The sequence below is a fragment of the Pristiophorus japonicus genome, unplaced genomic scaffold (genome assembly GCF_044704955.1).
Source record: "Pristiophorus japonicus isolate sPriJap1 unplaced genomic scaffold, sPriJap1.hap1 HAP1_SCAFFOLD_396, whole genome shotgun sequence".
NCBI lineage: Eukaryota > Metazoa > Chordata > Chondrichthyes > Pristiophoridae > Pristiophorus > Pristiophorus japonicus.
The window spans coordinates 239,134-260,383 of NW_027253827.1; the positions used below are offsets into that span (position 1 = coordinate 239,134).

General features: G+C 52.6%; 1 protein-coding gene and 1 pseudogene across 1 annotated transcript in view; one reads left to right on the forward strand and one right to left on the reverse strand.

Moving 5' to 3' along the window:
* The window catches only part of LOC139250592 (zinc finger protein 729-like), a 539,046-nt pseudogene that overhangs the window by 236,956 nt on the left and 280,840 nt on the right, over positions 1-21,250 (reverse strand).
* Positions 1-21,250, forward strand: part of LOC139250594 (NACHT, LRR and PYD domains-containing protein 12-like) — a 112,640-nt gene that overhangs the window by 35,890 nt on the left and 55,500 nt on the right. Inside the window, exons 6-8 of the mRNA XM_070872993.1 lie at positions 1,118-1,284; positions 3,145-3,316; positions 3,420-3,485. Of these exons, the coding sequence (XP_070729094.1) occupies positions 1,118-1,284; positions 3,145-3,316; positions 3,420-3,485 (405 nt within the window). The remainder of the gene's footprint in view (positions 1-1,117; positions 1,285-3,144; positions 3,317-3,419; positions 3,486-21,250) is intronic.

Below are 21,250 nucleotides of genomic sequence, written 5' to 3' on the forward strand. Positions count from 1 at the left end.
GAGGCAAATTAGTGAGGTGGGTAAGTCGCTGGCCCCAGAGGTCACACACTCCAGGATGTTAAAGAAAGCTAACGAGAGAAGAGACAGACTGCACAATTTTTCAATCCACTTTCGATATAACCAATGTACTTGAGCACTGAAGGAACCCAGGTACCGCCTCTGTTCAAGAATGGAGGAGAGACGCTAAATCGGGGAACTGGAACAATTAGTCCACTGCAGCTATGGACAGACTCTTCGAATCCATAATATAAGGTTGATTCGTGAACGTTGGGGTTTAGGGGATGATGAGGGGGAGCTGGAAGAGATTAGCTGTAGAGTTGAGAAGGAATTTCTTCTCCCAGAGGGTTCTGAATCTGTGGAATTCTCTGCCCAAGGAAGCAGTTGAGGCTAGCTCATTGAATGTATTCAAATCACAGATAGATTTTTAACCAATAAGGGAATTAAGGGTTACGGGGAGCGGGCGGGTAAGTGGAGCTGAGTCCACGGCCAGATCAGCCATGATCTTGTTGGGTGACGGAGCAGACTCGAGGGGCTAGATGGCCTACTCCTGTTCCTAATTATTATGTTCTTCTGTTCTTATGTTCTTATTAATGTTGGTGAAGTCCAGAACCAGGGGTCACAGTCTAAGGATAAGGGGTAAGCCATTTAGGACCGAGATGAGGAGAAACCTCTTCACCCAGAGAGTGGTGAACCTGTGGAATTCTCTACCACAGAAAGTTGTTGAGGCCAATTCACTCAATATATTCAAAAAGGAGTTAGATGTAGTCCTTGCTACTAGGGGGATCAAGGAGTATGGCGAGAAAGCAGGAATGGGGTACTGAAGTTGCATGTTCAGCCATGAACTCATTGAATGGCGGTGCAGGCTCGAAGGGCTGAATGGCCTACTCCTGCACCTATTTTCTATGTTTCTAAATGGTGTTTGAAACATTTACACACTTTGTTTTAAAGAATTGACTCTGTTGATCGATGGGATGTAGCACATAGGGTGTATATGGGTTTTCTGTAGATGTTTGATAACATTGCTCACAGGAGGTTTCAGCCTGAGGTACAACAGAGATGGTAGCCGCCCGGATAGAATGGCGATAGCTTGTTTATTTTTCTCCATTTGTGTTCATAGATCCGAACGCTACAATCAGAGAATTCTTGACGGACTGCAGCGATTCCCAGCTGTTCAAGTTGACAAAATTCTACCGGGACAGACTGGAACAGGCAATGGAAGGAGGGGTGGATGGAGTCAGCTCGTTGTTAACATACAAGAGGCATTTCAGTGGACAAGAACATCGGGTGAGTGGGAGGGATACAGAGAGAGTTTGGATTATTTAAACATCACAGAACCGGCAGGATATCCGAGCTTAGAATCGGAGAATGTTACAGAAGAGGAACAGCCCAATGGGAAAAAGAGGATTAAAACTGTTCATGTTGTAAATCTGAAACAGTAACACAGCTGTGAAAATACCCAGCGGATCCGTCAGTCTCTGCACGGGTAACGGGTCTGAGATAACCCTTCGTGGGCTGAAGGCAAAGGGAAGCAGGAATTTTAGTAGCGCTGGGAAACAGAGGCGAGAAACAACTGGGAAGTCCCTGAGGTGAGTGATCCACAAACAAATTAAAGCAAACCGAGGGACTGTGAGATGAGGATTAAACCTCTCCGTGCAAAAAGGAAAGATACTGTTTTAGAAAACGTTAAGTCAGTGAGCAAGCATTGGACCCAAACAGCGCAATCAACCCAAAAAAACCTGTGGGGATTGTTTGATCAACCCAATTGAATAATTCAAATGATATTGATTCCGATACCTGTGTGAACTCAACTTGTTGTTTCTATGACGATCCTCCGGATGTTGCAGCAAATTCTACGGTTATAATTATAATCACAGAAACTTACATCACAATGAGGCCTTTCGGCCCGTCGTGTCTGCTGACTCTTTGAAAGTGCAGTCCTAATTAGTCTCAAATTTCAACTTGTCCTTCACCCAATCGGTTTTTCATCCGCCAGTACTTATCCAACTCCCTTTTACAATGGTTCATGGAATCAGCTTCCACCACATTTTCAAGTAGAGCGTTCCTGATCCTGACAACTCTTGACAAAACAATTCTCCTCGTCCTCCCTCTGGATCTTGTTCAATGATTGTAAATCTATCACCTCTGGTTATTGAAATACTCCCCAAAGGGAATCATACTTTTCTCTCTCTTCTCAATCAAAAGCCCTCATTGTCTTTAAAACCCCAACTGGGTCACCTTCTTTATTTCAATCACAACATTCCTAACTTTTCCAACCTTGGAGTCTGAATACTAACCGATCCAGACAAGATCTCAGCACGGGATACCAAAGAGTTACTGAAACTCTGCCTAGTTATACATCGAGACCAGGGGTGTCAAACAGACACTTCCATATAACTGATGTCTCTCATCCTTGGTGCTGGCTGTAATTTATTAACCCATGTCGTTCAAAGTGACCATTTTTTAACGGATTATTGTCTATCAGATTCCCTACCACTGACATGGCGGAGGGGGGGTAGTGTGTGCAGGACTGAAAGCAGGCAGGCTGTGTTACCTGGGGGGGCGGTGGTGTGGGGGGGGGGCAGTGTGAGAGTGTAGGGTACTGAAAGCAGGCAGGCTGCGTTGGGGTGGGAGGGAGTGGGGGTGTATAGGTGACTGAAAGCAAGCAGGCTGTGTTGGGGGTGGGAGGGTGGAGAGGTATAGTATACAGGACTGAAAGCAGGCAGGCTGTGTTAACTGGGGGGGCGGTGGTGTGGGGGGGGGCAGTGTGAGAGTGTAGGGTACTGAAAGCAGGCAGGCTGCGTTGGGGTGGGAGGGAGTGGGGGTGTATAGGTGACTGAAAGCAGGCAGGCTGTGTTGGGGGTGGGAGGGTGGAGAGGTATAGTATACAGGACTGAAAGCAGGCAGGCTGTGTTACCATGCTCGGGTGGTATTGAAGAGGGGGCGGGTTTTGTGGGGAGAGAGGTATCGTGTTCAGGACTGAAAGCAGGTCTGTTACCGGGAGTAAAACAACACCCCCTTATTTTCCTCTTCCCCGCCCAGTCTGTCCTCTCGCACATGCGCAATAAGAGGAGAATCTGTCCCCGTTAACATTCACCGCTGTCCCTTCACTCCACTGACCAATATATTTAATATTATTTTTTACAGAAAGTCACTGAGCTCACAGAGAAGGGAAACCTGGCGGACAGTTCCAAACTTCTCCTAAAGATGGTGATGGGGAAAGGCTCTGGGGCCCAGAAGGTGATGTGGGGAGCCTTTGTGAATATGCGCCATGGGGTACCAATGCTGGACAGAATACTAAGAGAAGTACAGGATCACGGTACGGTAAAATCACACACTGGATTCAAACTCAAATCTAAATTACATATTTTAATAACGTTCTGCACAGATTTGCTTTGATGAAAACTGATTTATTTAAACAGGTTTCTTTCGATTTGATGACTTGGAAACCGCAGAATGTTTATCCGATGTTTCCAAGCAGCTGAGAGGTAGGTGATCGGTGGAAGATTTCAAACAGATTATGTCGCTTCCGATTATCAGAAGCTTTAACTTTCACCAGTTGTTTAGCGATTTGTAATATCTGGGGATGAAAATTTCAACAGGTAGGCAAACAGAATTCAACTTTATTTTCACTTGTCACTGATACTGAAATGTGACAGTGAAATGTATGGGTGAGGTTACAATTCCCACCACGTTTGGGATTATCTGTAAATTTACAGATGTTGTCGTTGCTCCAGTAGTTTATCCAGTGTTCCTGTGACTGGCCTTTGCAGCCAGTGAGTGTCTCTGACCGGATCAACATCAAACTCCCATTGGTCAATCGCTGTAATGCAGCGATTCATCAGCAGACACAATGAATGTATTGGGGCTTCCCTGGATGACTTACATGGATGATATACCAATGAGCCGAGTACTTAGCCATAGACCTAGATATTCCATTGCGCACTGCCGGATTCCCGGCCGCTTATCGGCCTCCTGCGACCAATATGGCGGGCAGGAATTGTGTAAACATGTTCAGACTGAAGACCGCTGCCCGTGATATTGGATCGGGTTTCACTGTGGTGTCGGGTGCAACGCCAGCATGATGTAAGAGTAAATGTTGTTTAAATTAGGGTCCAGTGCTTCCTGCTGGACCCACTCCTGCTTTGGGTACACTGCAACATTGCACACCAGGTGCTGAATCCTCCCAGCAACACCGGGCACAAACCGGCAGGAAGGAGCCCTCACCAGCGCTCCTGAAAGGGATCATGGGGAACTTAGCGTTTACAAACTGACTTGTGGTTTCAAGCAGCTGGTTAAACTCTGGGCCTTCCTTGCTGTGTGTTTTCATTCTTCAAAGTTCTCCTTGTTTAAGGCTGTTACTGATGTTGTGCTGTTGTTGGCTGACGTATGGACAGTTTGGCTGAAGTCAGGAGTGGTGTCGTAGCACTGACTTTGGGACTGGAGGAGGAGAGGGACAGTGAGGAATGGGCATTGGTGTGGGGACAGTATGGGACTGGGGGAGGAGAGGGACAGTGAGGAATGGGCATTGGTGTGGGGACAGTATGGGACTGGGGGGGGAGAGGGTCATTGAGGAATGGGGCAGTGGTGTGGGGACAGTATCGGACTGGGGGGGGGAGAGGGACAGTGAGGAATGGGGCAGTGGTGTGGGGACAGTATGGGACTGGGGTGAGGAGAGTGACAGTGAGGAATGGGGCAGTGGTGTGGGGACAGTATGGGACTGGGGGAGGAGAGGGACAGTGAGGAATGGGGCAGTGGTGTGGGGACAGTATGGGACTGGGGGAGGAGAGGGACAGTGAGGAATGGGGCAGTGGTGTGGGGACAGTATGGGACTGGGGGAGGGTCAGTGAGGAATGGGGCAGTGTTGTATGGACAGTATGGGACTGGGGGGGGAGAGGGTCAGTGAGGAATGGGGCAGTGGTGTGGGGACAGTATGGGACTGGGGGAGGAGAGGGACAGTGAGGAATGGGGCAGTGGTGTGGGGACAGTATGGGACTGGGGGAGGAGAGGGACAGTGAGGAATGGGACAGTGGTGTGGGGACAGTATGGGACTGGGGGAGGAGAGGGACAGTGAGGAATGGGGCAGTGGTGTGGGGTCAGTATGGGACTGGAGGGGGAGAGGGACAGTGAAGAATGGGGCAGTGGTGTGGGGTCAGTATGGGACTGGGGGAGGAGAGGGACAGTGAGGAATGGGTCAGTGGTGTGGGGACAGTATGGGACTGGGGAAGGAGAGGGACAGTGAGGAATGGGGCAGTGGTGTGGGGTCAGTATGGGACTGGAGGGGGAGAGGGACAGTGAAGAATGGGGCAGTGGTGTGGGGTCAGTATGGGACTGGGGGAGGAGAGGGACAGTGAGGAATGGGGCAGTGGTGTGGGGTCAGTATGGGACTGGAGGGGGAGAGGGACAGTAAAGAATGGGGCAGTGGTGTGGGGTCAGTATGGGACTGGGGGAGGAGAGGGACAGTGAGGAATGGGGCAGTGGTGTGGGGACAGTGTGGGACTGGGGGAGGAGAGGGACAGTGAGGAATGGGGCAGTGGTGTGGGGTCAGTATGGGACTGGGGGAGGAGAGGGACAGTGAGGAATGGGGCAGTGGTGTGGGGACAGTATGGGACTGGGGGAGGAGAGGGACAGTGAGGTGAGGGGCAGTGGTGTGGGGACAGTATGGGACTGGGGGGAGAGGGACAGTGAGGTGAGGGGCAGTGGTGTGGGGACAGTATGGGACTGGGGGAGGAGAGGGACAGTGAGGTGAGGGGCAGTGGTGTGGGGACAGTATGGGACTGGGGGAGGAGAGGGACAGTGAGGTGAGGGGCAGTGGTGTGGGGACAGTATGGGACTGGGGGAGGAGAGGGTCATTGAGAAATGGGGCAGTGGTGTGGGGACAGTATGGGACTGGGGGAGGAGCGAGACAGTGAGGAATGGGGCAGTGGTGTGGGGTCAGTATGGGACTGGGGGAGGAGCGAGACAGTGAGGAATGGGCAGTGGTGTGGGGACAGTTTGGGACTGGGGGAGGAGAGGGTCAGTGAGGAATGGGGCAGTGGTGTGGGGACAGTATGGGACTGGGGGGGGAGAGGGACAGTGAGGAATGGGGCAGTGGTGTGGGGTCAGTATGGGACTGGGGGAGGAGAGGGACAGTGAGGAATGGGGCAGTGGTGTGGGGACAGTATGGGACTGGGGGAGGAGAGGGTCAGTGAGGAATGGGGCAGTGGTGTGGGGTCAGTATGGGACTGGGGGAGGAGAGGGACAGTGAGGAATGGGGCAGTGGTGTGGGGTCAGTATGGGACTGGGGGAGGAGAGGGACAGTGAGGAATGGGGCAGTGGTGTGGGGACAGTATGGGACTGGGGGAGGAGAGGGACAGTGAGGAATGGGGCAGTGGTGTATGGACAGTATGGGACTGGGGGAGGAGAGGGACAGTGAGGAATGGGGCAGTGGTGTGGGGACAGTATGGTACTGGGGGAGGAGAGGGTCAGTGAGGAATGGGGCAGTGGTGTGGGGTCAGTATGGGACTGGGGGAGGAGAGGGTCAGTGAGGTGAGGGGCAGTGGTGTGGGGCAGTATGGGACTGGGGGAGGAGAGGGACAGTGAGGAATGGGGCAGTGGTGTGGGGACAGTTTGGGACTGGGGGTGGAGAGGGACAGTGAGGAATGGGGCAGTGGTGTGGGGACAGTATGGGACTGGGGGAGGAGAGGGACAGTGAGGAATGGGGCAGGGGTGTGGGGACAGTATGGGACTGGGGGAGGAGAGGGACAGTGAGGAATGGGGCAGGGGTGTGGGGACAGTATGGGACTGGGGGAGGAGAGGGACAGTGAGGAATGGGGCAGGGGTGTGGGGACAGTATGGGACTGGGGGAGGAGAGGGACAGTGAGGAATGGGGCAGTGGTGTGGGGACAGTATGGGACTGGGGGAGGAGAGGGACAGTGAGGAATGGGGCAGTGGTGTGGGGACAGTATGGGACTGGGGGAGGAGAGGGACAGTGAGGAATGGGGCAGTGGTGTGGGGTCAGTATGGGACTGGAGGGGGAGAGGGACAGTGAAGAATGGGGCAATGGTGTGGGGTCAGTATGGGACTGGGGGGAGGAGAGGGACAGTGAGGAATGGGGCAGTGGTGTGGGGACAGTATGGAACTGGGGGGGGAGAGGGTCAATGAGGAATGGGGCAGTGGTGTATGGACAGTATGAGACTGGGGGGGGGAGAGGGTCAATGAGGAATGGGGCAGTGGTGTGGGGACAGTATGGGACTGGGGGGGGAGAGGGTCATTGAGGAATGGGGCAGTGGTGTGGGGACAGTATGGGACTGGGGGGGGAGAGGGACAGTGAGGAATGGGGCAGTGGTGTGGGGACAGTATGGGTCTGGGGGAGGAGCGAGACAGTGAGGAATGGGGCAGTGGTGTGGGGACAGTATGGGACTGGGGGAGGAGAGGGACAGTGAGGAATGGGGCAGTGGTGTGGGGTCAGTATGGGACTGGGGGAGGAGAGGGTCAGTGAGGAATGGGGCAGTGGTGTGGGGTCAGTATGGGACTGGGGGAGGAGAGGGACAGTGAGGAATGGGGCAGTGGTGTGGGGACAGTATGGGACTGGGGGAGGAGAGGGTCAGTGAGGAATGGGGCAGTGGTGTGGGGTCAGTATGGGACTGGGGGAGGAGAGGGACAGTGAGGAATGGGGCAGTGGTGTGGGGTCAGTATGGGACTGGGGGAGGAGAGGGACAGTGAGGAATGGGGCAGTGGTGTGGGGACAGTATGGGACTGGGGGAGGAGAGGGACAGTGAGGAATGGGGCAGTGGTGTATGGACAGTATGGGACTGGGGGAGGAGAGGGACAGTGAGGAATGGGGCAGTGGTGTGGGGTCAGTATGGGACTGGGGGAGGAGAGGGACAGTGAGGAATGGGGCAGTGGTGTGGGGTCAGTATGGGACTGGGGGAGGAGAGGGACTGTGAGGAATGGGGCAGTGGTGTGGGGACAGTATGGGACTGGGGAAGAGAGGGACAGTGAGGAATTGGGCAGTGGTGTTGTGGGGACAGTATGGGACTGGGGGAGGAGAGGGTCAGTGAGGTGAGGGGCAGTGGTGTCGGGAGACAGTATGGGACCGGGGGAGGAGAGGGTCAGTGAGGAATGGGGCAGTGGTGTGGGGACAGTATGGGACTGCGGGGGGAGAGGGTCAGTGAGGAATGGGGCAGTGGTGTGGGAACAGTATGGGACTGGGGGAGGAGAGGGACAGTGAGGAATGGGGCAGTGGTGTGGGGACAGTATGGGACTGCGGGGGGAGAGGGTCAGTGAGGAATGGGGCAGTGGTGTGGGGACAGTATGGGACTGGGGGAGGAGAGGGTCAGTGAGGAATGGGGCAGTGGTGTGGGGACAGTATGGGACTGGGGGAGGAGAGGGACAGTGAGGAATGGGGCAGTGGTGTGGGGACAGTATGGGACTGGGGGAGGAGAGGGACAGTGAGGAATGGGGCAGTGGTGTCGGGACAGTATGGGACTGGGGGAGGAGGGTGACAGTGAGGAATGGGGCAGTGGTGTGGGGACAGTATGGGACTGGGGGAGGAGAGGGACAGTGAGGAATGGGGCAGTGGTGTGGGGTCAGTATGGGACTGGGGGAGGAGAGGGACAGTGAGGAATGGGGCAGTGGTGTGGGGACAGTATGGGACTGGGGGAGGAGAGGGACAGTGAGGAATGGGGCAGTGGTGTCGGGACAGTATGGGACTGGGGGAGGAGAGGGACAGTGAGGAATGGGGCAGTGGTGTGGGGACAGTATGGGACTGGGGGAGGAGAGGGACAGTGAGGAATGGGGCAGTGGTGTGGGGACAGTATGGGACTGGGGGAGGAGAGGGACAGTGAGGAATGGGGCAGTGGTGTGGGGTCAGTATGGGACTGTGGGAGGAGAGGGACAGTGAGGAATGGGGCAGTGGTGTGGGGACAGTATGGGACTGGGGGGTGGAGAGGGTCAGTGAGGAATGGGGCAGTGGTGTGGGGACAGTATGGGACTGGGGGAGGAGAGGGACAGTGAGGAATGGGGCAGTGGTGTGGGGTCAGTATGGGACTGGGGGAGGAGAGGGACAGTGAGGAATGAGGCAGTGGTGTGGGGACAGTATGGGACTGGGGGAGGAGAGGGACAGTGAGGAATGGGGCAGTGGTGTGGGGTAAGTATGGGACTGGGGGGGGGAGAGGGTCTGTGAGGAATGGGGCAGTGGTGTCGGGACAGTATGGGACTGGGGGAGGAGAGGGACAGTGAGGAATGGGGCAGTGGTGTGGGGACAGTATGGGACTGGGGGAGGAGAGGGACAGTGAGGAATGGGGCAGTGGTGTGGGGACAGTATGGGACTGGGGGAGGAGAGGGACAGTGAGGAATGGGGCAGTGGTGTGGGGACAGTATGGGACTGGGGGAGGAGCGAGACAGTGAGGAATGGGGCAGTGGTGTGGGGACAGTATGGGACTGGGGGAGGAGAGGGACAGTGAGGAATGGGGCAGTGGTGTGGGGTCAGTATGGGACTGGGGGAGGAGAGGGACAGTGAGGAATGGGGCAGTGGTGTGGGGACAGTATGGGACTGGGGGAGGAGAGGGACAGTGAGGAATGGGGCAGTGGTGTGGGGTCAGTATGGGGCTGGGGGGGGAGAGGGACAGTGAGGAATGGGGCAGTGGTGTGGGGACAGTATGGGACTGGGGGAGGAGAGGGACCGTGAGGAATGGGGCAGTGGTGTGGGGACAGTATGGGACTGGGGGAGGAGAGGGTCAGTGAGGAATGGGGCAGTGGTGTGGGGACAGTATGGGACTGGGGGAGGAGAGGGACAGTGAGGAATGGGGCAGTGGTGTCGGGACAGTATGGGACTGGGGGAGGAGAGGGTCAGTGAGGACTGGGGCAGTGGTGTGGGGACAGTATGGGACTGGGGGAGGAGAGGGACAGTGAGGAATGGGGCAGTGGTGTGGGGTAAGTATGGGACTGGGGGAGGAGAGGGACAGTGAGGAATGGGGCAGTGGTGTGGGGACAGTATGGGACTGGGGGGGGAGAGGGACAGTGAGGAATGGGGCAGTGGTGTGGGGTCAGTATGGGACTGGGGGGAGGAGAGGGACAGTGAGGAATGGGGCACTGGTGTTGTGGGGACAGTATGGGACTGGGGGGAGGAGAGGGACAGTGAGGAATGGGGCACTGGTGTTGTGGGGACAGTATGGGACTGGGGGAGGAGAGGGTCAGTGAGGAATGGGGCAGTGGTGTTGTGGGGACAGTATGGGACTGGGGGAGGAGAGGGTCAGTGAGGAATGGGGCAGTGGTGTGGGGACAGTATGGGACTGGGGAAGAGAGGGACAGTGAGGAATTGGGCAGTGGTGTTGTGGGGACAGTATGGGACTGGGGGAGGAGAGGGTCAGTGAGGTGAGGGGCAGTGGTGTGGGGACAGTATGGGACTGGGGGAGGAGAGGGTCAGTGAGGAATGGGGCAGTGGTGTGGGGACAGTCCGGGACTGGAGGGGGAGAGGGTCAGTGAGGAATGGGGCAGTGGTGTGGGGACAGTTTGGGACTGGGGGGGGAGAGGGACAATGAGGAATGGGGCAGTGGTGTTGGGACAGTATGGGACTGCGGGGGGAGAGGGTCAGTGAGGAATGGGGCAGTGGTGTGGGGACAGTATGGGACTGGGGGGTGAGAGGGTCAGGGAGGAATGGGCAGTGGTGTGGGGACAGTATGGGACTGGGCGGGGAGAGGGTCAGTAAGGAATGGGGCAGTGGTGTGGGAACAGTATGGGACTGGGGGAGGAGAGGGACAGTGAGGTGAGGGGCAGTGGTGTGGGGACAGCATGGGACTGGGGGAGGAGAGGGTCAGTGAGGAATGGGGCAGTGGTGTGGGGACAGTGTGGGACTGAGGGGGGAGAGGGACAGTGAGGAATGGGGCAGTGGTGTGGGGACAGTATGGGACTGGGGGAGGAGAGGGACAGTGAGGTGAGGGGCAGTGGTGTGGGGACAGCATGGGACTGGGGGAGGAGAGGGTCAGTGAGGAATGGGGCAGTGGTGTGGGGACAGTGTGGGACTGGGGGAGGAGAGGGACAGTGAGGAATGGGGCAGTGGTGTGGGGACAGTGTGGGACTGGGGGAGGAGAGGGACAGTGAGGAATGGGGCAGTGGTGTGGGGACAGTATGGGACTGGGGGTGGAGAGGGACAGTGAGGAATGGGGCAGTGGTGTGGGGACAGTATGGGACTGGGGGAGGAGAGGGTCAGTGAGGAATGGAGCAGTGGTGTGGGGACAGTATGGGACTGGGGGAGGAGAGTGACAGTGAGGAATGGGGCAGTGGTGTGGGGACAGTATGGGACTGGGGGAGTGTCGAGGAAATATTTAGCTTAAATTAACTCAGGCGGAGACTTTCAGAAGTGCACTTCGAGAGAATTTATTTTAAAAAGCAAGATATATCTCGGAGAGCCTGCTTGGACCGTACCAAGTCAAAACTCTGTCGTACAAGCAAATTGCACTTATCTTTATACAGAAATTGAATACAGAAATAGAAAAAGAATCTTATTCATTAGTCCCGCGAGTACAAAGGTCGTCTCGGGAGGTACACACTCTATCTGTCCTTGCATAGTTTCTCTCTGTTCACAGTCTGATAAGCAAAGTCAAAAGGAGACTCCCTTTTAATACCAGATGGTCACCTAATTGGATCTCTAAGTTTCAAGGCTAAAAAGCGTGGCTATTTTTCTCGTCTTATTATTTCTTTAAGCATAGCAAAAAACAGAATTTAACCTTTCCCTCTAAATTAAGCCAGGTGTTCATAGATTCTTTCTTCCACAATTCCCTCCTTGTTGATCTTTTTATTTTTTAGATCAACACAATTTCCTGTCTTCTCTTCTTGAGCAAAAGGGGGTGTATACCCTTCAGGATAGGGTCGCATTTGGAGATATTCGTCTTCATCAACCTTTTCCTCTAAGCGACTTAACCTTCCTTTCATGTATATACCTTTTCTTTCTATTTCGGAGAGCAGGCCTATTACTTGAATAATTACATTTTTTAATTTTATCCACATTCCGCAAAGGATTATTAATAATACAAGCATAACCACACCTACGATTACTATGGGGTGTATAGCAAGCTTCAGTACTGCTGTAATCCTTCATCCCAGGCATTTCTGATCTTTATATCTTCCCCTACCAGTCCTCCGACGGCCTGGATTTTATTTTGTAGGGTCTCGATATCCATGGAGTTCAGTGCTCCTATTCCTGCTCCCACTCCACCTAACACAGTCTCTAACACATCCCGTTTCTTTCTTTGGGGTCTTTCTTTTTCAAAAGATACCTTAACACTGGTTGTGTGGCAACCATCTTCTTTCTTTGGGGGATATTTAATTCGTATTGTTAGATTTAATACACCTGGGGATCTTACCACTGGGATGCAAGTGGTCAGTATCCTTTTTAGATGTCCCGGGTCCCGGTCTTCTGGGTGGCCGGATTCTTTTACTGACCATTTTACCACAAATGGGTCTCCTCCATTCACCAGGGTGTTATTCATGCACAACATCCGCTGCCCTTCTACCATACTTGTAAAAGAATAACTACCTTTTCTCCTGTCCGGCCTTCCTATGTACCCCCATCTCTTGTTTTTCCCTGTGCTCAGGGTACACTTCATCCACACATCGGCCTGGTATTCTATGAACAACCGATACCCTTTCCCCAATATAAACTGGAATTCCCCTCTTTCTTCCTTCATTCCACATGCCTCACATCGTGCCGTAAAATTCCCTACTTTACAACTTTGGCCTACTGGGCATATAAAATTGCCTTGCTGCCTTATACTATTACTTCTTTCCCATACCATATTTTTCCTTCTTTTAGGACTTCTTCCTCCTGCCGGGAGTTCCCTGTCGCTAAAATGATCAGTATACCTAACGTCCATTTATAATTTTTCCAAGAGTCCCTTCTCATCTTCCCTTTCTTGTTTGTTTCTATACCACTCTTGAAATAAGTTGTTACAATAACAACACGTCCACACGATAGTAACAGTGACCCAAATAATAAAGGCCCAAACTGGCACACAAATGAGCTCTGACATCCGTCCGTGAATTTTGGGTAATATTTTCAAGTCCAAATATTTAATACAAGAGCAGGTACAGTTCTTCAGCGAGAAGATGGCTGTTTTCTTAGTCGGGCGACCGTAGTACGTCCTGGTTCAATGCCTTTTCCTTCGGCTGTAATTCGTCGGGGAAATAATATTTACAGCGGGTTGCATGCACCCAGTTCGGGTGCTTTTCCAACTTCAAAGCGGTTCGTGTTGTGAGAATTATCTGATACGGTCCTTTCCACCTAGGAGAAAAGGATTCTTTATTTAGTGTTTTTACTAACACTTGATCTCCAGGTCTGAAAGGGTGCATATTTCCTTCCGACGGGGGCACCTGTGTCTGCTTTATTTGTTCATGCAGACTTCTTGCTATTTCACACATGGCCTGAGCATACTTTAGTGATTTTTCATCATTCCAAATTAATGCTATTTTTTCATCTGACAGTGGTGGTTTTACGCCAGTAGGCATTGGTCTTCCCAATAAGGCTTCATGTGGTGTCAAATCAGTGTTTCGGTTTTTCTGGTTTCTCATTGTATACAATACTAATGGTAAGGCTTCTGGCCACTTCAGTCCAGTCTCCTGACATACCTTGGTAAGGGTAGATTTTATTATCCCATTTACTCTTTCTACCATTGCCGAGGACTGTGGCTGATATGGTATATGTAACTTCCACTGGAACCCTAACGCTTCTGCAAGGTTTTGCACTATTTTTCCGGTGAAGTGGGGTCCCCTGTCACTGTTGATTCCCATAGGTATCCCATATCTTGGTACTATTTCTTTAAATAGAATTTTTACTACTGTTCGGGCATTTTCAAAGGGCATACTTGGTTGGGGTAGATGATCATATCCAGCAGGTGTTTTACCTCTGTTATTTTGTTGACAAATTTGGCATGTTCTAGCAACTTTCTCAATTACTACTGTTATTCCTGGTGCATACCACTGTGCATTAATAGCATGTATCATCCCTCCTTTGCCCATGTGAGCCTGACCGTGTGCTAGGCGAGACAGGGGCAAAAATAGAGATCTAGGGCAAACAGTTCGCCCATCAGGGTGATACCAAATGTCGTCTTTTCAAAAACAACCCTGGTTTTCCCAAGTTCTTCCTTCCTGCATGGTAACTTGTCGTTGGGCTGTTTTAAGTTGTTGGATGTCTAGTATCTGTGGAGGGGAGACTGAGACTGCTTGAAGGCAGTCTGCCTGTGCCGAAGCGGCCTGTTTGGCTGCCTCGTCAGCCCTCCTATTTCCTACTGATACTTCATCCTCACCGGTTGTGTGAGCTGCACATTTGATAACGGCTACCTTACTTGGCAACTGAATGGCACCAGTTGAGAGTGCTTAATATGCTTTCCACCAGAGGTGATAAAGCCTCTGTTTCTCCACAGTTGTCCAAAATCATGGACCACACCGAATGCATATCTAGAATCAGTATAGATATTAGCAGTTTGATCTTTAGCTATTATACAAGCTCTAGTGAGGGCAAACAATTCAGCAGCCTGAGCCGAGGTTCCGGGAGGCAGGGCGAATGCTTCAACAGTTTCGTGGGGATTTACAATAGCATAGCCTGCCAAAAACAAATCATCCGACGGCCTATGTGATGATCCATCCGTATAGAGAATAAGATCAGGATTGTCCATGGGTTCTGTGAGCAAATCTGGTCTTGGTAAGGTGGCTACTTCCACCGTTAACAGACAATCATGCTGGTCTGGATCCTCTACTTCTTTAGTAGGAAGAAAGGTGGCTGGGTTCACTACCGGTGCACGTCGAAAGGTATAGTTAGGGTGTGACAGCAGTAATACTTCATAACCTGTTCTTCGATACTACTGGAGGCAGCAAAACCGAATAATAAGCAACTGGTCTATTTCCCCCACCATGTTCTTGGGTTAGTACTGCTGTTGCAAATACTGCGGGGCTTTCGGTGTATCCTTGGGGCAACCTGGTCCATGTGTACTGCTGCTTCTTGTGGGTGAAAGCAAACAGATACTGACTTTCTTGATTTAATGGGATAGAGTAAAAAGCTGAACACATGTCTATTACAGTAAAGACAGTTGCTGTTGGTGGTATAGCAGATAGTATAATGTTGGTGTCCGGTACCACAGGGGTGATAGGACTACTATCTTATTAATAGCTCTCAGATCTTGCACAAATCTCCATTCATTCGGCCTATTAACCTTTGGTATGGGCAGTATCGGAGTGTTACACGGGCTCTGTGTCTTTTCTAAAACTCCTTGTTCCAACAATGCAGAAATAACTGACTCTATCCCATTTTCTGCCTCTGGAGGCAGTCTGTACTGCCTAATGCTTGGTAACACGGCGTTCTTTATCAATTGTACCCGATGGGGTACTGCAGAATGTACTTGCCCAACATGATTCTTATGCTTTGCCCAAAGTTCAGAAGATACTTGATTCAATGCCATTGGCAGCTTAGGGCTTGGTTGTTCCGGGGGTTGCTGTTTTTCAAAAGTGGAGGCATGATTTTTACCTTTCCACTGGAGAATCCCCCTGTTGTGGGTGATAAAGTCTATCTGAACATTTTGCAATTTTATTACTGCCCAAGGTTGATAGCCGTGTTGCTGTTTTTCTCTTTCTATTCCTACAATCATCGGACCCATATCTTTAGGTTTCGCTGGCGGTTTTACAGCCAATGTCAGATGGGGTGTCAAGTTCGCTTCTCTAAACCGCTGCTGCTGTAAGGGCGTCAAATCGATGGCTACCCCCAATCCTTCTGGTCCAAAATAAATGCGGGGCATAGCTTCTACTATTTCTTCTCTACTTAAAAAGGATTGTACCAAACACTGGTAAGTTTCAGCTTTTTGTCGAGTGTACCAGGCTGTACAGTGAAGCTGAACTGCCTCAAAGCTTGTCAAAATTATATACATCAATTCTTCAGTATTAGAGTCAAATTTAGCTTTTAAGTTTTGTATAACTTCATGTATCAAGGGGGAATAGAAGTTGCCAATCAATTGCCAACAATAGAGGGTAGCCTTTTCTTTGTTATCCTCCCTTTTCTCTTTTTTAATCCCATTAAAGAACTGATGAATATTATTTGGAGGGAGCTCCATGTACATTCCTTCCTTTGTGCAATAAATTGTGGCTCCAAGTTTGCACAAAGTCTGTCTTCCCAATAAAGGGAGCGGTGTTGTTTTAGAGACTATCAAAGTCTCATCATTAACTGATTGTCCTTCAATTATCAATTTGGTAGGTTCAGATAAAAATTCTTTCATGGGGATACCGGCCACACCCATACTTAAGACGGTGGTGTTGCTTACAGGTAATCCCACAGAGGATGGTACAGAAGACATAGTAGCACCGGTATCCACCAGGAACTTCACATAAGTGTCTCCTACTTTTACTACTGCCAGAGGGTTTTCTTCTATGTCTGCCGATAAGAGGAGGGCTGCCGCCTGTACCACTAAGCCTCCGGGGCATCCCTATGCTGATTATTCTGTGCCTGTCCTCGTCCCTTTTGCTGATTTACTGACCTGCTGTTTTAGCCATATTTTCCTTATAGGTAAATAGTCCCTCTCTATCCATGTTAGCCAGTACTGTAACTTTCTCTTTCCAACTTTTTCCTTGCCAGTCCAAAACCCTTATTTTGTATGTTCTTGCTTGTTGTGGCAACATACAATTTAACAAGGTTTGCACTGCCAAAGGTTCATTTTGATCCATTGGTATTCCTGCATGCTCGTCCCAACTATTTTTCCATCTGCCTGCAAAATCTATTCTTCTGCTTTCTGCAAGCAGCGGGTGACTTCCCCTATATCTCCATGCTTTTTAGCTCCCTTTAATAAATGGTACAGGTTTGCTCAAGCCAGTTGTGAAAGGCTACTGGCTTCTTAACAGGATTAGGGCCAGCTGATATCATATCCCGAGCTTCTCCCGGTGTCCAGGGCTTTAGGACAGCCGTTGTTCTGATCATTACACGGGGGCTTGTGTCGTGGGGGTAGTGGAGGAATCGGCCTGTCTTATCCAGCTGAGCGGCCACTATTTCTATAATCTCCTGCCAATCATCCGGCTTGGTGGTTGGAAGACGGGGGTATAAGCCGACAGGGGAAGTGGTCATAACCGGGGCACTCGGGGGGCTGTAAGAGGGAGGGGGCTTCTCCTTACCCTCCTCCTCTTTCTTTTTATTTTTAGGGGCTGGTGCCTCTTTGCCACCTCTGTCCATTTTTTAAAACAATTCTCCATATAATCTTTATCCCAACTGGGATCCCCTGTCCCATTTTTGGTGGTCTGTTTCCATTCTTCAATTAAGGACAATTTAAAACTTCCTCCATATGGCCAATCCCCATCAGACCAACCGTACAAATCGCTGCTAAACGTTACCGCGTATCTGTCGTCTCCTGTTTCTTTAATTACAGTGTCCACCGGTGAGCCGGGCGGCACAATGGGATCTCCTACCTTCTCTCGTTGCTTTACTGCCTTACGGATTCTTTTCTCAGTCTTAGGATGTACTTTCATTCTTTCAGTTGAGAGGTCGTCCTTCTTTCCTTTTCTAGGAGCTGGGCGCGAGCGCCCTGCTCGACTAGAGCCGTTTCCCATTCTTCCGGGTGCAACGTCTCGCGATCTTTTCTGAAATGAGAGTTAGGACACTCCTACAACATATACAATAATTTACAAAGCGCTCACCGGTGTTCTATTTTCTGCTCAGCTCGGGGTCTCCTTTTGCCTTTTTGTTATTTTAGCTTCTTAGCCTCTAGGGGATCTCGGCGGCCCGTCCCCCTTTCAGCTAGGACGGCCTAGGCACCTTCCTCCTTTCAGCTAGGAAGGTCCTTAAAATTCCTCTTTTCTCTTTAAAAGTTAAATTTAGTTCTTTTGGATCTCGTTTTTTTTTTAGAGATCCTGCCGGACGACGCCAGAATCTGTCGAGGAAATATTTAGCTTAAATTAACTCAGGCGGAGACTTTCAGAAGTGCACTTCGAGAGAATTTATTTTAAAAAGCAAGATATATCTCGGAGAGCCTGCTTGGACCGTACCAAGGCAAAACTCTGTCGTACAAGCAAATTGCACTTATCTTTATACAGAAATTGAATACAGAAATAGAAAAAGAATCTTATTCATTAGTCCCGCGAGTACAAAGGTCGTCTCGGGAGGTACACACTCTATCTGTCCTTGCATAGTTTCTCTCTGTTCACAGTCTGATAAGCAAAGTCAAAAGGAGACTCCCTTTTAATACCAGATGGTCACCTAATTGCATCTCTAAGTATCAAGGCTAAAAAGCATGGCTATTTTTCTAGTCTTATTATTTCTTTAAGCATAGCAAAAAACAGAATTTAACCTTTCCCTCTAAATTAAGCCAGGTGTTCATAGATTCTTTCTTCCACAGGGAGAAGAGTGACAGTGAGGAATGGGGCAGTGGTGTGGGGACAGTATGGGACTGGGGAGGAGAGGGACAGTGAGGAATGGGCAGTGGTGTGGCGTCAGTATGGGACTGGAGGGGGAGAGGGTCAGTGAGGAATGGGGCAGTGTTGTCGGGGACAGTATGGGACTGGGGGGGGAGAGGGACAGTGAGGAATGGGGCAGTGGTGTGGGGTCAGTATGGGACTGGGGGAGGAGAGGGACAGTGAGGAATGGGGCAGTGGTGTGGGGACAGTATGGGACTGGGGGAGGAGAGGGTCAGTGAGGAATGGGGCAGTGGTGTGGGGACAGTATGGGACTGGGGGGGGTAGAGGGTCAGTGAGGAATGGGGCAGTGGTGTGGGGTCAGTATGGGACTGGGGGAGGAGAGGGACAGTGAGGAATGGGGCAGTGGTGTGGGGACAGTATGGGACTGGGGGAGGAGAGGGACAGTGAGGAATGGGGCAGTGGTGTGGGGACAGTATGGGACTGGGGGAGGAGAGGGACAGTGAGGAATGGGGCAGTGGTGTGGGGACAGTATGGGACTGGGGGAGGAGAGGGACAGTGAGGAATGGGGCAGTGGTGTGGGGACAGTATGGGACTGGGGGAGGAGAGGGACAGAGGAATGGGGCAGTGGTGTGGGGTCAGTATGGGACTGGGGGAGGAGAGGGACAGTGAGGAATGGGGCAGTGGTGTGGGGACAGTATGGGACTGGGGGAGGAGAGGGACAGTGAGGAATGGGGCAGTGGTGTGGGGTCAGTATGGGACTGGGGGAGGAATGGGGCAGTGGTGTGGGGTCAGTATGGGACTGGGGGAGGAGAGGGACAGTGAGGAATGGGGCAGTGGTGTGGTGACAGTATGGGACTGGGGAGGAGAGGGACAGTGAGGAATGGGGCAGTGGTGTGGGGACAGTATGGGACTGGGGGGGGAGAGGGTCAGTGAGGAATGGGGCAGTGGTGTGGGGTCAGTATGGGACTGGGGGGGGGAGAGGGACAGTGAGGAATGGGGCAGTGGTGTGGGGTCAGTATGGGACTGGGGGAGGAGAGGGACAGTGAGGAATGGGGCAGTGGTGTATGGACAGTATGGGACTGGGGGGGGAGAGGGTCAGTGAGGAATGGGGCAGTGGTGTGGGGACAGTATGGGACTGGTGGGGGAGAGGGTCAGTGAGGAATGGGGCAGTGGTGTGGGGACAGTATGGGACTGTGGGGGGAGAGGGACAGTGAGGAATGGGGCAGTGGTGTCGGAGGTCAGTATGGGACTGGGGGAGGAGAGGGTCAGTGAGGAATGGGGCAGTGGTATGGGGACAGTATGGGACTGGGGGAGGAGAGGGACAGTGAGGAATGGGGCAGTGGTGTGGGGTCAGTATGGGACTGGGGGAGGAGAGGGACTGTGAGGAATGGGGCAGTGGTGTGGGGACAGTATGGGACTGGGCGAGGAGAGGGACAGTGAGGAATGGGGCAGTGGTGTGGGGACAGTATGGGACTGGGGGAGGAGAGGGACAGAGAGGAATGGGGCAGTGGTGTGGGCACAGTATGGAACTGGGGGAGGAGAGCGACAGTGAGGAATGGGGCAGTGGTGTGGGGACAGTATGGGACTGGGGGAGGAGAGGGACTGTGAGGATTGGGGCAGTGGTGTGGGGACAGTATGGGACTGGGGGAGGAGAGGGACAGTGAGGAATGGGGCAGTGGTGTGGGGACAGTATGGGACTGGGGGAGGAGAGGTACAGTGAGGATTTGGGCAGTGGTGTGGGGTCAGCATGGGACTGGGGGAGGAGAGGGTCAGTGAGGAATGGGGCAGTGGTGTGGGGACAGTATGGGACTGGGGGAGAAATGGGGCAGTGGTGTGGGGTCAGTATGGGACTGGGGGAGGAGAGGGACAGTGAGGATTTGGGCAGTGGTGTGGGGTCAGTATGGGACTGGGGGAGGAGAGGGACAGTGAGGAATGGGGCAGTGGTGTGGGGTCAGTATGGGACTGGGGGAGGAGAGGGACAGTGAGGAATGGGGCAGTGGTGTCGGGGGTCTGTATGGGACTGGAGGGGGAGAGGGTCAGTGAGGAATGGGCAGTGGTGTGGGGACAGTATGGGACTGGAGGGGGAGAGGGTCAGTGAGGAATGGGCAGTGGTGTGGGGACAGTATGGGACTGGGGGGTGAGAGGGTCAGTGAGGAACGGGGCAGTTGTGTTGGGACAGTATGGGACTGGGGGAGGAGAGGGACAGTGAGGAATGGGGCAGTGGTGTGGGGACAGTATGGGACTGGGGAGGAGAGGGACAGTGAGGAATGGGCAGTGGTGTGGAGTCAGTATGGGACTGGAGGGGGAGAGGGTCAGTGAGGAATGGGGCAGTGTTGTCGGAGACAGTATGGGACTGGGGGGGGAGAGGGACAGTGAGGAATGGGGCAGTGGTGTAGGGACAGTATGGGACTGGGGAAGGAGAGGGACAGTGAGGAATGGGGCAGTGGTGTGGGGTCAGTATGGGACTGGGGGAGGAGAGGGACAGTGAGGAATGGGGCAGTGATGTGGGGACAGTATGGGACTGGGGGAGGAATGGGACAGTGAGGAATGGGGCAGTGGTGTGGGGACAGTATGGGACTGGGGGAGGAGAGGGACAGTGAGGAATGGGGCAGTGGTGTGGGGACAGTATGGGACTGGGGGAGGAGAGGGACAGTGAGGAATGGGGCAGTGGTGTGGGGTCAGTATGGGACTGGGGGAGGAGAGGGACAGTGAGGAATGGGGCAGTGGTGTTGGGACAGTATGGGACTGGGTGGGGAGACGGTCAGTGAGGAATGGGGCAGTGGTGTGGGGTCAGTATGGGACTGGGGGAGGAGAGGGACAGTGAGGAATGGGGCAGTGGTGTGGGGTCAGTATGGGACTGGGGGAGGAGAGGGACAGTGAGGAATGGGGCAGT